Below are 16,877 nucleotides of genomic sequence, written 5' to 3'. Positions count from 1 at the left end.
CTTGTGCAAAATAATTAATTTAAACAAAATTCAAAATTTTGTCTATGTATAAAACTCTATTGAGTTTTAAAACCCTACCTAATTTAGTCTATGGTGTAGTATGCATTGATGTCGCGTTGCCCTTGACTCCCTCTATCTAATTACTGTTTTTAAAAGTTATTTGCTTGAAATTTACTGAAATTGTTTATCTAGGCTTTGCTTTGTTTCATATAAATGTTTTAGAGAGTGTTAACAGTGAACTTTAAAGTGGTGTGTTCTTTATTTTGTGTAGCGTCACCTGACTGAGCTCATTGTCATTTCCCGCCATTGTGGCCTGTGAATTCAACATTATAACAATTTTCTGTGAGGATTCCTCTGAAATTAGATGAAGAATAAATAATAAGTGTACCTAAGTAATGTCATTACACGGTAATGACGTTTGTTTGCTAGAAGTGGAAGATTATAACTTGTACGAAGAGGAGGCATCGGATCACGCTTTATCCAGGTATGGGCAACCGGCGTGGTCGCCGATTTTGTACTTAATTGCTCTCACTATCACTTTATTTTGTTATGAGGCACATTTTTTTTCGATCAAATGTCAAGAATTTGCGTAATTTATTGATAATTTGTGAATGCGCGGGTCGTATGATGACGCTCACGCCCCGTGCCGGCCTGTAGTCAGCTGTTGGTCCGCCATGTTTGGTCAAATCAAATAGGCGTAGTAGGCGCCTCTACATATCGCAAATGTACTATCAAACATATGTACGCTCTAGCGTAAATACAGCCATTCATGTTTTTTAGCAGATTTATTGTAAAATATATTAAGCTTACTTAAATTTGATGATTATTTAACTATTTAACTTGAAGTTTGTTATTTTTATTGCAATATCTAGTACTATTTGTGATATCCAACATAATAATGAGAGTTGTTACTGGAGTATTGGGCATTTTCTTAATAGTTAAAACTTGTTTTATATTGCTCATTTTAATTTTAATAATAACAACAATAACTTTCTACCACTACCTATTTTGAGTAGAATAGGTTCTTTTTAATTAATGAATAATATTGTTGTTTAACAGTGACAAGCTCTCAGGCTCTGGTAGTAAGACGATGGAGGCAGAAAAAAGAATTCGAAGAGAGATTGCCAACAGTAATGAACGCAGACGGATGCAGAGCATTAATGCAGGCTTTCAGGCTTTGCGTACATTATTGCCCCGTCATGAGGGAGAAAAACTAAGCAAAGTAAGTTTTATCAACAGTTTAATTCAGTCTTAAAAATTAAGTTAAATTTATTTTATTTTCTATAAAATAAAAAGTAGTTTGTGAACACCTCATACTATTTCACCTCACCACCTCATACATAACTGATTATACCTATCATTTCATGTTCAACATAGCATAATTTCGTAACAATTTGGTTTCAATATATAATAGCAAAGAATTATTACTGTGAGGGAATAATTGATGTAAAGAAATAGTTGTTTATATATATTTTTTAATTTGCAGGCTGCAATTTTACAGCAGACTGCTGAATATATCTACAACTTGGAACAAGAAAAGACAAGACTCTTGTCTCAAAATTGCCAGCTGAAGAGATTACTCAATCAACATGAGGGTGGTGAAATACCATTAAAGAAAAGAAAAGGCGAAATTATTACTCATGTGCCAGCTATCATTCCTGATTCTACAGAGGACACTCTTACCAATTCACGATCACCTGAACCTGTGCCTGTAATATCTGTGACCAGTGCACCACAGAAGAAAGATTCAGATACCAGTGAACTACGTGTTCAACTGGACCGTGAGCGGAGATTGAGGCGCCACCTTGAAGAGCGCCTACATGCTTTGGAAACTCAAATTTATCCTAACAATGCCCATGAACTAGCTCGGCCTGTTATACATTTTGAACAGACTGACCTACCAGAATGCAAGCTTGAGAGTGAAGAGGTTGAAGCCCCGCAAGTAGTAGTAGAAGCACCAGTCGTTGTAGCTGCTCCACTATTAGAAGCAGCTATTAAAGCAGAGCCTCGAGTTGAAGTAGAGGTTCTTCCAGATGCAGCACATGATGCTCCCTCGCGTTTGTATCTCGCTAGCACTAGTCGACAGAACCTAGAAACCATTGTGGAAGCGATTCGTCATCTTGAAGGAGATCACTTGTTCCGCGAGGAGGCGGGTGATGCGCCTCTAGCGCTCACTAAGAAGGCAGAACACCTGCCGCCCACTAGACCAGGTGTGATCGTCGTGAAGCATTCGTGATCGTGTTAAACGTGTTTTTAGACTTTCAGCTCGCAAAATTTGCTTCCGCTTAGCGAGCACTCCTGACCCTCCTCGAATATAGTTTTAAAATTTTAGTTTTTTAATTATCTTTTCCAAAGTGACGAATCGATAAGTCTGCGTCTTTGTTTATTTTTTTTAAGCGCATTGAAGTCGAATCGATAAGTGGTAGAATTAGCTGGATGCGTTGTCGCGTATGCCGATCGGCGCTGTGCTTAGATAAGTCTCAAATGTAATTATTTTTATGTTAACATTTTATGTTAATTTGGCTTTCCACAAATGTGAGCATTGATGGAAAGAGGATTGACTGACTTATGTAAGATTAGATGATGGAAAAGTAGTACAGCATGCCGCGTGCCAATTTTATTTCACATCTTCAGGCAAGTTATAATAACATTACAAGTGTGTTGAATGTGAGAAAATATTAAATCATTATAATGCATGATTATATTGGTAGGTAAATTGAAAAAAAAGTGTGATACATCCACTGATGGCAATAATTTGTAAGGGATTGTGAAAGGCTATTTGTAATAATGCAGCAATATGACAAACAAAAAAAATTATTCTTTTTAGTGTAATGCATTTGGCTTAAGTAGTAAATTTACCCTGCTTTCAGCTAGTCTAGCAGAGAATTAAACTTTGTATTGATGGCAAAGTTTGTCATCTACTTTATTGCTATTCTTTTAGCTTATCTGGCTTTTAGTGAAATGCAGGGTATGTAGGCATGCGGCTTAAAGACGTCATTGACTTACTCAGTTGTTAACTAAATTCATTTAGAACCTTCATAATAACTAAAAAATTGGTGTATGATAGTCACATAATAATAAATCAGTTGGTGCATAGTAAATAATGGCTTGTCTAGATAGTCTCAGGATTAGACTCACCAGCAAACATGTTGTTTGGGGTGCCATTTATATTATCAATACTTATTCGCTTAGACAAGATGCTCGGAATGCAAAATAATGGTGACAAATCTCTTTTATAATTAATTAAAGGTTGATAGGATCTATTATAAATGTAATCTATTAATAATAATATTTATCCAGTGTTGCTGCTTTTTTGTTCATGTTAGGATACCCAGTGTAAGTGTATTTGTATGTGACATTAGTAAATTATAGGCGCTATGTGCTGCCATCCCTAAATTTTAGAGCATTCCATGTTGTTGAATTCTCCTCTTAAGAGTAATTCTGCATATGAGAGTAGTTGATTGGAACATGAGTTGAAAGATGTATTGTATTCAATTTAACTGATTAGTATAATTATGTATTGCTTCATATGAGCATTCTTTAATTGAAACTCTACTTTTAGGATTTTAATCAGTTAGGATTTATATAATAGGTAGTGTAGTTGACAACAAGTGACAATGTGTAGCTAAACACATCCCATTTTACAGATCCAATAATTAAGTATGTTAATATAACAAAAAATGTATCATGTCACAAGTGTAATAAAATATATATTACAAGAAAGCACCTTACCTACACAGCTCACATATTTGTAATGCGTGTCATTAAAAGAAAAATAAAACACGTCAATCAAGTTGTTAATAAAAAAATTACCAGATTATTCTACCAAGTGGGTAACGATTAAATCAGCCTTTGGGGTAAAAGATATAGTGAACTATCATGTTTCACTGTTATACTTTAAGAGTTAGAGTTCACAGTTCTTACATTGTTCTGTGACTTAGGTAATATAATATTATACAGTGATTTAATTAATGTTTGCTTTAATGTGCTGACATTTTTGTTAAAAATGTAAAATGCCGTGCTCTTTTGTTAATATTTTTCTTAATAAGTTTTGAATTTATTTTAAGTTTGACTCAGCAACAGAGTGGATTAACAAGTACAACGCATTGCAGACATAATGCTGTGGTCTTGTCCACAGGACCATATGAATTTTTAAGACTGATCATTTATTCATTATTAAGTTACGCTAGTTCAAGTCACCATATTGATAGTATAATGTGTGTGTTACGTTTATGTAGCTATTTATATGTATGTATGTTGTGATATTGTAGTCCAAAATTGTGTTGTGTGACCCTGACAGTTTTATAAAGATCCTCCAGCTGACATTTAGCGATAATTTTGTCGAATCATTATGGTATTTACGGATAGTAAAAATTTTAAGTAGACAGATTTCAGGTAAAATACCATTATATTATAGTAATTAAGATTTTATAAACTAAGGATCTCTCTAACTCTGTCAGGTTTATAGTGTTGTGGTGTGATAAAATATTTTTCTGTGCATGTGGTTAATAGTACTTTGTCAATTTGATAAACATCGGGCTCTAAACATGAAATTTTATTTTCTAACTCAACTGTTTTTGTGTAGTGGCCATACCTTATTAAGCAATATTAAAAAGGAAAAAAGACTTGTTTAAATATTATTTTGACGACATCTTTATTAATTTATAATTCGTTGTAATAATATTTCGTGTTCAGTAGCCCTGGTTTCGTATATTATCCGTTCTCGACGCTTACTTCGCACTCTGTTTCTGAGTCCGTAGTTCTAAGGAGTTGTCTGCCTACCGCCTTTACATTATGTCAGTATAGGATAATTAACAATGTAACATAACGGACTTGGTTATACTATTAGTGTAGTCAAAAATAGTAATAAGAGATTTTAAGTCAAAGAAGCAAGTTAAATTGTTTAAAATGTGTTATTATTTATGTCTTAAAGTATTAAAATGGTTATTTCTTATTAATTAGTTTGTAAATGATGATCGTCTGTATATTTAATCGACCTCTTTTCTTTGTATATTAGGCTAAAAACCAATGAAACATAATTTCTTTGAATTTTGCTTTCCTTCATTACTATTATATAAAAATAGTATAAAATTTTAGAAAGTTGATATTGCTTTCCTTGCTACTAGGAAATCTGTATTAACTACATAAGGGAACTGCATTTTTATGCAAATTCGATATCCGACAGTTTTAGATCCAGGATATCTATACCTAACTTAAAACACATCAAAATAATTAATTGCTTAAATGCTATTGTTTTTGTAATATTCTCATAGTTAGGATTACGAAATGTGACATGTTCTATTGGTTTTTAGCATTCAATGTGAATATTTCCATTTTCTACACTCTATCGCATTTTATAGTACCTTAAGAGGTACAAGTGACTGTTAATTTAAAGAATATGTTGATTGACATAATCGTATTAAGCGATTACAACCGATTAATTATATTGTTTTCGCATACGTATGATCTTAATATTGCATCTACTAATATTATTACCCTCTAATAATGTCTGTCATAAATTAATTGAGTAAATATATTGTTATACCTTATTTCTTATACTGTTTATAAGTCTGGAATATAATGTTCGTACACCTGATTCCGGCAGTTTGTATTGCATTTATCATAGGTTTTGTTTAAATGAGCTTCAGATTTACAAATTTTGCAAGTCTTATATTTAGTGATGGGGTGAACTTTTTCTCAAAATGTACTTTCCTGCAATTTATTACAATAATACATAGAATAGTCAATTTATTTAGTAGAATAGTCAACACAGGGCAGGACGATATTAATCGGGTACATCTATTTAAGAACATTAAAATTATTTTATATTCTTAATAGATTATACAATGTATATGCAATGCGTAATATTATTCAATTTCACCCTCTCACTAATAAGCTCATGTTCCTATACAGATAATTATGGTATAATATTTCTTACAGTTAATATAATGATAAAGTGTAGAAAATAATGCATGGATGTTTCCATTTTGATATGAAATTGATAAAAATATTTGCTCTGATTTTAATTGTACCACATTTGACCTATATTTACCAATATTTATAAAAGATTGATACGTTGGTGTTTTATTTATTTAAAAACATCCTAGTTCTTACCTATTTTTTGGCAGTTACATATATTAATTAATTTCAAGGGAACAACAATATTTTCTTTGCGTCATTGTTGTAATATCTTTCTGAGATTGTTGTAGTAGCTTTTATAAGTGGCTGAGCTTGCTTGCTTGGATACCTCTTATCGCTACGAAATGAATGCAATATCAGCTACTTCTATGCCAAATTAAATCAAACTTATAGCCGCATGAGAATAACGAGTCTTTATAATTTTGGAGCAGTGTATACCACGGCCCCAATTGAAGAAAATTGGCTTCAAATTACATAATATTTTGTATTTCGTGCAAAATAATTGGAAATTCAGTACGGGACGGTACCTACATCTAAGGTCAATAATTAACTTCCAATTATTGTATTGGCAAAATGCTTAAGAGAATAGGAATAATTTCAAATTTAATTCAATTGCTATTCATTCATCGGCCATTGTAAAATAGCAGAATCGGGGCACAAGTATCGTAATTCATTTGATTAGGTACCTGTACAGGTTAACAATAGTAATGGATCATTTTTATTATTATCTAAATAAAGTATATATAAAGACAAATGCTCTAATCTAAATGACTTGTCTTCCATATACAACAATAATTAAATTCAATTACCTGTAAAAACTGAAACAACAACTAGCCTTTATAAATTCTTACGAAGAAATGGAAAGCCTACGATAAACACTAGATGATGGCTCATGCTCATTTCGGACCCATATTCATTTAATATGGTGGCAGTACCTAAATGTGAAATATTTATTAAAACATTGCACACTGAAGCTAGGTATCCACACGTGGTTTGTCAGACGAACAATATAATAATATCTGTACCTACGCAAACGACCTATCTATACCTAGGCGTTAAGTATATCTATTGGTTGTTCAACACAGTATCGTGTGATTTGAAAATTGACCCTGTACAGATATACAGAAGAGGAAAATGAGTGTTTTATCAAATTATTAATAAGCTATCCGATGCCCCAGAAAGTACAAAACACTACTTAGTTTCAGCTTAGTCCAACAGTTATTTAGGCGTTTTAAATTTAAAAAATCTTTGTATTCCATGCACGGTCGGTGATTCACAGTATTGACACACACAAGGTTAGTATTTAATTTAGTCGCTCTGAGAGCAATGCGACGAGTAGACGTGTTTGTGATTTTCGCGAAGTCGACGACGTGTTAGTTAAAACAAATGTGTTAATCCTCTGGTGAATTGTTTTTTTTTAATGCTTGTCAAGTAAGTAGATACCGAGACTGTAGTTAGAGAGTATAGGATAAATGTTGTGTATAAATTATTTAAGTTTTTATAATTATAGCGGACACAATGCATTAAGTATTATATGAAAATTTTCGCTTTACAAAAACTTGTTTTGTACGTACCGGACAATCAATTATTATAATTGTATTTGTTTATTAATTCCTAGAATCATACAAAGTCGTGATAATTAGTAATAAAACTAATACCTACTCCTATCTAGGCACCTCGCTTAAGCTTAGCAAATTTTAAGGCAGTGGATAGTGGTTTTTTTTTTAGTCTGCAATTTATGGGTATGGGCTGGTTTCCACCGTTTATAGTAAGAATAAACTGGAGATAGCACAGTATCTATGATTATTATAACACCCAAATAATACATACTAAGCACTTAGGTACGTTGTAGGTACCTACCTACTATTCTATATTTTAAGATTTAGGCTCGGTGTAAGAAGATTGATTGTCTGACAGATGCAACAAAACTAAATAGAAATACTTAGTAGAAGCATGAAATACTGGGCCAGTTACTTACAAAACATAAGTTTCTTCATTTCAACGATAGGACACAATTATCTTTTTTATTTTTAGTTCTACTTCTAAGTACATAGAGCCAACTGGCGTGCTAACCCAGGTACCTAGATACTAGATTCGTAAATATTTTTTAGGGATTGAATAGATATTTATTTTGTTTTTCAGTTTTTAATCTAAAACCATGGAAGTTAAAGCGTGGGTAATACTTACTTTAACGGCATTATCTATACATGGGTCTTGCGGGCAGGAGCCAACTGAAACAATTGAAACAACGGAAAATGTCGAAGAAACTGTAACAAGGTATGTAACTGATGTTTCCTTTTTTTTAAACGACAACCGCTTATCATTCACGTCAAATGCACAAACACACCCAGGCTCAGAACAATAATTCGTGGACCCTACAAATACTTGTCAAACGCGGGGTCGAATCCGCGAACGTCGCGTTGTGACTTGGTGACCTCAACCACTCGGTTATTCGTGCAGTTAATCATAGTATTTTTACATACAATCGTTATTAAAAAGATTTTCTAATGTTACTTTATTGCAGCACAACTATGGTAACGACTTCTAAAGAAGTAGATATTGCAAGTACCATAAACGAATTTGGATATAAATTATTGGTAAGAATTATGCAACAAAGAACAAACGACAATGTTGTGATCTCACCAAGTGGCGTAGTAGGTGAGTAAAATTGTCTTTAATATACAATTTCAGTTCGCTATAATATTTATATCATGACGATATTTTTAAAGCAGTTGAAAATATTTGTCGTCTTTAATCAATGTTAAACCCGGAAACAAAAGTTTCCAACAACACCCACGATACTTAATGCCTAGTCTTTTAGATCTATTCGTCCTAGAAGCTCAAAATAGTAAAAAAAACAATATTTTAACGAAATTACCGCCTATTTGACCTCCACAAACCATTTTAACAACCTGATACTGCGGTAGCAAGCGCGGATCCACTATTGTGGGCACGATGGGCACTTCCACAGTCAGTAGTAATTTATTTTATTATCAACTCCTTTGTAAGAATGCACTATATCGATTACAAGCGAGTTAAAACTCTGACTCGTATTTGACCAATATTCGGGTGGCTGTGACCACAACCTTTTTTGAGGGCTGGATCCGCGCCTGTGCGGTAGTCTAATTATAAATTAATAAGACTAACACAGTATCGACTAAGCGAAATTAGGGCGAATAGCTTATCTAAAGCTTATTGTAATAGTATTTGAAAAACCTAATTCGTTCGAAGAAATAATATAGAATAAACAAAATATATCTACATACAAATTCCTTTTATTTATCTTTTGTATTTTTTTCTTAATATACTATTCAACGTCATTTACTAATAAACAATTTTAGGGTTATCGCCGGGGGTTTTGTCCCACAGAGCGTGATAATTACGGCAGATACCTACCTACTTATAAGTAGATGCATATAGTCAGACAAGTTCCATAATATTATGATAATAACTTTGTCTGCAAGTTCCTGACAAGATACGAACTTCTTACTCTTCACCTTGACCGATGCCAACAGCGGTTTATGTATAAGTATGTAGATCTTAAAACAAAGTTCACGAAGGTCATTATGACGTAAAGGTCAGATACTATAATATATCACAGAAAATATTTTACCTTCCAAATTAATTAATAGATTCTGTCCTTTTTGTTTTTTCAAATTAGTAATTTTACGCATCTATTAAATCAAGATTCAAGAAGATCTTCCAAATTAGCGAATTGAAATTTGCCATGCTGTTGGTTTATTATTATATTCTTAAATTACCATCAAAATTATTTTCTAGATATTATTCACTAAGAAAATTATCGTTACAGCTAGCTTCTATAGCAAGTTTCCTACAAGAATCTTAGTCTTCAATCGTCAGATAACTTTTATCTGAGGAATAAACATGGCCGTTTGACATAATATATTTTGTATAAAAAAGCTGTCAAAGCGTCAAACATATTCGTCGAATAAAAGTAATCTGGCGATTGAAAAATCGGCCTTAAATTTAATGTTTTTAACCGACTTCAAAAAGGTGGAGATTGTCAATTAGGCCATTATCTTTTGGGATTTCGTTACCAAACTGACTTACTGAAGCTCCAGTGTCCGTCCGTCCGTTACTAAACACTGTGATAGCCAGGCAGTTGAAATTTTCGTAGATGATGTATGTCTGTTGCCGCTATAACTACGTTTGTGTGTATGGATCCCTCGGCCAGTGTCGTGAGTCCGACTCGCACTTGACCGAGTTTTATTTAACCTATAGACGCCAATCTTCCGACTATTTCCCTACCAGTTCAAAAACTTCTGCTGAATTTCATCCTGGTACACCCATTACGTCATATCTAATTAAATTCGTTATTTTTGGGAAGTACCTTGCATTAGGAAGTTTTGTTTTTAGGAGTTTTGATTTGTTTGTGGTATTAAGTATCATAATATTACAATGAGTTATATTATTTATTCTTGTTATTTAACTGTTTTCCTTGTATAGCTTTACATCCTCAAGTTCATTAGGTGGGTACATATTACATTCTATATTTAAAACGCCTTTTGTATTTTAATATAAGTGTTATTGTTATTAGGTCTCATAGCTATGGCATTACTCGGAAGTGTCGGGAAAACTTATAATGAAATCGCTGAGACCCTCGGTTTTTCCCAAGGTAAAAAATAAATTACGCAAAGGTTGCATTAAATATACGGTTCTATTTCTAAATGTTGACTTTTTGTCTCTTAAACAGGTGTGAATTTTACACGTCACCTAAAACCAAGCCGGTTTTAGGTGAAGTGTAAAATATGAATATAAACAATGAATATAAAATTAAGATACAAATTCTCCAAATATTAATTATTATAATTTACTGTTTGACTTCACGTGTAAGTGCAGTGTTAGCCACGGCAGTGACTAATGAGCGCAAAGTGTTACGGGTTCGATCCCCGCATAGGACAAATGCACCTACATCTACTTGAGTATGTTTATGTAGGTACATAGGTGAATTAATGGTTAAAAAATCTTCAACAATATATGGATTAACCGACCAGTATTTCTAGCGGGAGTCGTTTAAACTAAACAGAATAAACTCAGAAACATCGTTTCTCAGTTCACTTAGGTAGGTACCTACTTACTTACATATATTTAACTCTCAAGACAAACATTAAAATTGAAGTTGTAAGGTCTATTTCGTTTACGTGAAATGTTGATGTTTTACAGATATTCTTAAAAACCGCAGAAACCACGAACAGTTTGGAGCATTACTGCAGGCATTGAACACAAACGTGTCGTCAAAAACTTTGTATGCCGATGCCATGTTTGTGGACGAGCACACGCCGTTACGCGAAATATACCGCAAATACCTGAACGATGTGTACCGCGGTGATGTACTCAACACAGATTTCAAACAAAGCGAAGAAGCGAGATTGTTTATTAATGAGTAAGTCGAAAAAACTATCTACTATTAACACGTCATTGGTTAGCCTACGGTAATACCCAAACCACAAGTTTTTTAACACGAAATCATTTATTCACGCCTGTTCTAAGCCCGAAAGTGTAGGCAGACAAAAGAATTCCTTCTTTTGTAACGATTCGTTGCAATAACCAATTAAGTTAGCCACGCAGCTGATGTCTTATTAGTTTCTATCTACTAATCTGGGTCCCAATTCCGTTATTTGTAATGGGCGATGAATTAATGGAAATCGGATTAAATTAGAAAATATTCATATTCCTATAAGCACTTAGCCATCAAAATTATTTGTAGTTAATTGTATTAGAAATATTAGAATATGAAAAGTGCCAATTTAATCCGATTTCCATTAATTTATCGGTCATTGTAAATAGTGGAATTGGAGCCCTGAGGGTCTGCCGCCACGTGGTAATATAATTAGGTATGGTAGAGCTGGCGTGACAGCGTTAGATATACACGGTAGACAGCAGCATCTCTCTTCTGCACCCGTAATCATTTATGAGTTATTGGGTACTTTAAGATTCGGCGGCTGGCCTCTGATTACAATTTCCTTTCTCCAGTTTCTTTGTTTTCTAGGTGGGTCAGGAACCATACAGAAGGAAACATAGAAAAGTTTTTAGTACATCCTCTGCCTACTTCGACTAAGGTCGTTTTACTAAGCGCACTTTATTTTAAAGGACAGTGGGAACAACCATTTGTGCCAGAATACACCATGAAGTAAGTTTTATCATCCATTAAGATCGAATGTATCGTGCTTTTGAAAAATAAAAAGATATAGCGCTCGTAACGCCGTAGCATATCCTTATAAAAAGCAGAGTATAATAAGTTTTACCGCAATGCACAAAAACGTAGACTAGAAAAAAGTAACTTACAATGACCAAATTGTGTAACCACTGTGTTTATGACCTGGTAAGGTCAAATGCTTCACGCCTCTGTCGCAACTTTCCATACGAGAACACACGCCCGTATGAATAAACCAACGCGATGTCGACGTAGGAAAAGCACGAAACCTAATTTGGAATTATATTTATTGCAGGATCCCATTCAATACAACAAAAAATGAAGTCATGGCTGACCTTATGTTAAATTTTGGACATTTCCGTTATTCCTTTTCTAGGAAACATAGTGAGTATCCGGCTTTGAAACATTAGTCACAAAAGACAATAAGATCAAATGAATGTCTGTTTTAAACTGTATATTAGATAATCACACATATAAACAAAAGGTTTTTTGCAGGTTTGCATATTCTAGCATTGCCATATAATGACAGTGAAACAACTATGTACGCTTTGAAGCCAAGATTTCCTAAACGATTAAGTATTTTGGAACTTATGGAGTCGTTAGACTATAAAGAGATTGACGAAATAATTAGTGGCATGTCAAAGAAGAAATGCGTCATACGGTTTCCTAAAATGGCAATGCGAAATTCTATAAAGTTGGAGGATACATTAAAAGCCATGGGGATGCGCACTATGTTCACACCTGGATTAGCGAATTTCGCACTTATGGTCAATAGTAATTTGGTTGCAAATAGGACTGAAGAGGAAATAATAACTGATATTGACCAAGGTCGAATCCAAACTAAAGGAGTATCAGACATGATAAACGGTCTTCCTAACCCAGGTCTACACATAGATTCCATAGTTCATGATGTAAAGATGACAATAGATGGTAAGCTTCGGCAAAAACGTCGGAACCTATTTCACATGACTCAGTGCATCAGACTTATTATTATTATTGTTTCAGAATACGGAACTGAAGCTGTAGCAGCAACAAGTGCAATATTAGCTAGATCAGCTGAGCAATTCTATGCAGATTCGCCATTTTATATGTTTATCAGGAATGAAAGGACTAAATTGGTGACCTTTAGTGCTGTTATATTTGATCCAACAGTAACAATAGCATAAACTTATTTAATAAGGTTAATGTAAGACTTTGGATTGCACAACAGTGGCTACAAAATGTCCAATATGTTTTTCTGCTTAGAAACTAAGTAAATTAACAAAGAACAATGAACCTTACCACTTAGCAATAAGGTTGCTGCCACTGATGTACATTCAACTGTACAAACTAGTGAATAACATTATTTTAACTGTTTCTTTCAAAATACTAAGTATTGATTTAATAATAACAATTTTACACCAAATGCCACTCAAATTGAATTCTATTAATGCAACAATATAAGCTTTAATATACTGACTTTGTATGATAGACAGGTTGTATAAGATTTTTAAAGTATATATAACATTTTGTTAATGTTTTCTTATCATTAAACTATATTACTATTTTATCTATTGCTTTTTATTTTTTCAATTCTTTCGTTAAGTGTTTGTTTCCATTGTTCTTCTGAAATGCTTTGAGCCCATTCTGGTATAGAACCCTGGGGTAAAGCAAAATTCTCCATTGCCCTCATCACCTAAAATAGAAAAATAATAAAAATAATATAGGTGGTAGTCTCGAATTCGGGCAGCCTTTTCAAGCAGTGGATGGTGGTCTAGCTAGACAAGAATTACTCTAACGTCTATTGCTACTGGAATGATAAATGGACCTTTAAGGGAAGGATTGATTACAATGATATTTTTCACTCTGTTACTGGGTAACATCATGCAATTGATTAATAAGGAGAAAGTTACAGTTGGCAAGACTGTGCTTGCATGTAAAGCATTTATGGCAGGTAGAACAAAAAACATGCAATTCTAATATATATTTACCTGTTGTGCTCTCTCATTATCCATCTGTATAGCATCTGTATGCCGAGGTGTGTTCCAAACTTCTCTCGTTAATATGTTATCCATTGTCTCTATGTTTGGCACATCCCCTGGGGGTGTTTCAGGATTCTACAAAAAGAAGTGTTAATTTAAAAAAAAAATGGCAAAAAAGCATACAAAAACATTAGCCTTTAAACTTGTAATTAAATTTTATACATTGTTCCCTTTAATGTAAATCTTATGTGTAGATGCCAGTAATATTGCATGAACGGACCAGGTTTTGGTTAGCTGTTCAAGTTTACTATTATGTGTAAGAAGTATTACTTGTACTGTACAAATATTGACAACAAAACAAAAGTTTTGATGTTATTGAGGGTTATCTCAGGATCTACTAAACCACTTTTGGGAATTATTTTTCCATTAGAAGCTGTTATTGCCAAATGACATACACCATAATTGGACGTAGTAATGCAAACTAGAACCAACCCACAACATATCAGTTTTGTGATAATCAGGTTTTTGTTTTAAAGGTGCGTTCCGTTTGGCGTATAAAATGTTCCTCAAACTCAGGTTGGTACCTTAAATGGATCCTTTTTTTTTTGCTTTGTGGCTTGCTATATCGGCCAGGATTTTTTCTGAGATGATGTAATACACCATAAACAGCCTATCTACATATATAACTCAATTTCACTCAGTGTGGTTTGGTTCTAGTTTGCATAAATACGTCCAATTATTTACCCCAAAAATAATTTCCTATGTAGTGAGTGCAGGTCAGCTACTGTTTTAAAAGTAACAGTATGAACATTGATTATAGTACTTCATAATTTTATGACTATGATGTGAAAATTGTCTGCTTGTAGGTAAAATAGTTACCTCAGTATCATCTTCACTGTCGTGATCTGAAAGAGCTAACTCCGGGCCTTGTGCCAGAGGTTCGTACCCAAAATATTCATGGTCTTCATCACTATCATCGCCTTGATTACCGTTCATTATCAATTCATTCCTAGGAGGCGGAACAAGCTCGTGCGGGTTGTTCTCCGGAGGATCAGGCCCGTCGCAAACCATATTGTACAAAAATTAGAACAACAACAAACAATCAACTTTTATTAAAATTAGCAATTGCGCGCAAATTCGTCCATATTACTCAACTAAGGCACATACTTTTTAAAACAATATAAGTTATATTTTGCCTGATTATGCTATGCCTTTTGATATTTTGTTTCGTACCACAAGGATTTTGTATACAAACAATAATTTTCCCCTCGCAATGGCTAAGCAATTTGGACTTCCTTTGACTTTTGAGTTTTGGTCCTTGTAGCAACGGGATTGACCTTAAAATCTTGAGAAAGCAGTCGGAGAAATCAATTGTAAAATTTAAACATAAATCAGTCACTTCTCTCACAATCACAAAATCGACGTAATGACGTTTGTGATATTGGTGGGTATATCTTAATGATATTGTGTCGTCTGTACTCCGCCACCGCTGACCTTTCTAGTACAAAATTAAAAATTCATTAAGGTGCGCCCTCATGCGTCGCTCGTCGCTCATTTGCAGCAATAAATCTGGGCACGACGCGATCCTATCTTGTTGATCTCCTAACCGCATTCCTACCTCATGGCAGTGATACAAGTGAAAGAAATAGGACCTTTACCTTGTTTGATTTCAGGAATTAATTTATAAGCCGTTGCAGCAAAACACTTATGTCGACTTGTCTCACCGCTCTCTCTCGATCTTTTCGAGCGACAAAACTTAACATTTTCAACTTTCTACAGCTATAAATCACGTGACCATATTTTTCGCTGAAAACGAGCGTCGAGCTACTGCATGAGGCCGCACCTTTTAGTTTATTTTTCCTCTCTTCGGTATTTTTAGTTCGAATGCTTTATTTCAACTTTCAACATTTAAAAGGTTTATTATTTACGACATACTTTCTAGTTTTAGCAATGAGAATGTCATTTGAAAATGACTATCGTCAAAACCGTGGGTCCAAACAAATTTTATTTTTGAATAGTGCGCTTATTTCAAATAGTCTCGCTCGCGTCGCTCGCGCTTAGGCACGGTTGTCAGAAATACCGAAGTGTTTTTTTTTCAGCAATTGTCGAAATATTACGTCGGTACCTAAGTGAAAAAGTTTATTGATTAGATTTTGTTGTTTATATGACTGAATCAGGAAGAATTATTTGATTTTGATTTAGTTTCTCTCAAAATTTCACTCAAATGGCTGCTTTTACAGTGTCTGAACGATACATTAGGCCTCCTCCTTATTTTAGTCGCATTATAAAAATGACCCTGTTCTTATTCAATGGAGTCGACATTTTTTGTGTATTTTTTTTTAATTCATAACTTTACTTTTGAACTTTTTGTATCAAGTTTTAGTCAAATATGTATGAAGTTTTTAAACTTCTTGAAAACTTCTAATTTTTATATTTTGGTTTTCCTCGGGACCCAATACGATGCGGAGAATGGACATCAATCGCCTGTCAACAAAGGCGAGAAAAATTTTTTTATTCGAATAATTCAAAAAGAAAATACCTTTATATAAACGATTTTAACAACTTTACTAATTTACACAATTTTTGTAAACCCTTAAAATGGTTATAGTTACCGGCACGGATCTTGAGCGCTGACCTTCACCAGCGCAGAAGTGTTTTTTTGGGTCCCCTTTGCGGTATGAAGTGAGGCGCGGGGCGGATAAAGTGCAGCGATTGGCCAGCAGCGTCGTAGCCATCACTCGTGATTGGTTGAAACTCGTTCTTTGCTGCAGTTGCATGCATCACAAGACGTCGAGTACGCACAATTGATTGGCTTTTTATAT

At 33.9% G+C, this 16,877-nt stretch overlaps 3 protein-coding genes across 5 annotated transcripts; 2 read left to right on the top strand and 1 right to left on the bottom strand.

Annotated features, from left to right (window-relative positions):
* The first annotated feature begins 75 nt into the window (after positions 1 to 75).
* On the top strand, positions 76 to 6,074 carry LOC113497378 (transcription factor AP-4). Its single transcript, XM_026876918.1, has 3 exons — positions 76 to 484; positions 1,060 to 1,222; positions 1,487 to 6,074. The coding sequence occupies exons 1-3, from the start codon at positions 396 to 398 to the stop codon at positions 2,234 to 2,236; spliced, it is 1,002 nt and encodes a 333-aa protein (XP_026732719.1). The 5' UTR covers positions 76 to 395; the 3' UTR covers positions 2,237 to 6,074.
* An 885-nt stretch (positions 6,075 to 6,959) lies between these two features.
* Positions 6,960 to 13,643, top strand: LOC113497357 (leukocyte elastase inhibitor-like). Of its 3 annotated transcripts, none has more exons than XM_026876887.1 (9): positions 6,960 to 7,214; positions 8,062 to 8,196; positions 8,444 to 8,577; positions 10,478 to 10,555; positions 11,104 to 11,323; positions 11,930 to 12,070; positions 12,390 to 12,478; positions 12,590 to 13,024; positions 13,100 to 13,643. In XM_026876887.1, exons 2-9 carry the CDS (start codon positions 8,078 to 8,080, stop codon positions 13,258 to 13,260), a joined length of 1,377 nt encoding a protein of 458 aa, XP_026732688.1. In that variant the 5' UTR covers positions 6,960 to 7,214; positions 8,062 to 8,077; the 3' UTR covers positions 13,261 to 13,643. The 3 variants fall into 3 exon arrangements, with proteins under 3 accessions (XP_026732688.1, XP_026732687.1, XP_026732689.1); XM_026876886.1 differs by lacking the exon at positions 6,960 to 7,214 and adding an exon at positions 7,225 to 7,350; XM_026876888.1 differs by lacking the exons at positions 6,960 to 7,214; positions 10,478 to 10,555 and adding an exon at positions 7,225 to 7,350.
* On the bottom strand, positions 13,210 to 15,553 carry LOC113497358 (male-enhanced antigen 1). The gene is made up of 3 exons (XM_026876889.1): positions 14,935 to 15,553; positions 14,065 to 14,190; positions 13,210 to 13,769 (listed from the first exon to the last, which is right to left on the bottom strand). Exons 1-3 carry the CDS (start codon positions 15,124 to 15,126, stop codon positions 13,641 to 13,643), a joined length of 447 nt encoding a protein of 148 aa, XP_026732690.1. The 5' UTR covers positions 15,127 to 15,553; the 3' UTR covers positions 13,210 to 13,640.
* Positions 15,554 to 16,877: the final 1,324 nt, after the last annotated feature.

This window comes from Trichoplusia ni, chromosome 9 (genome assembly GCF_003590095.1).
Source record: "Trichoplusia ni isolate ovarian cell line Hi5 chromosome 9, tn1, whole genome shotgun sequence".
Classification (NCBI taxonomy): domain Eukaryota; kingdom Metazoa; phylum Arthropoda; class Insecta; order Lepidoptera; family Noctuidae; genus Trichoplusia; species Trichoplusia ni.
This window is presented reverse-complemented; position numbering and strand designations above follow the sequence as displayed.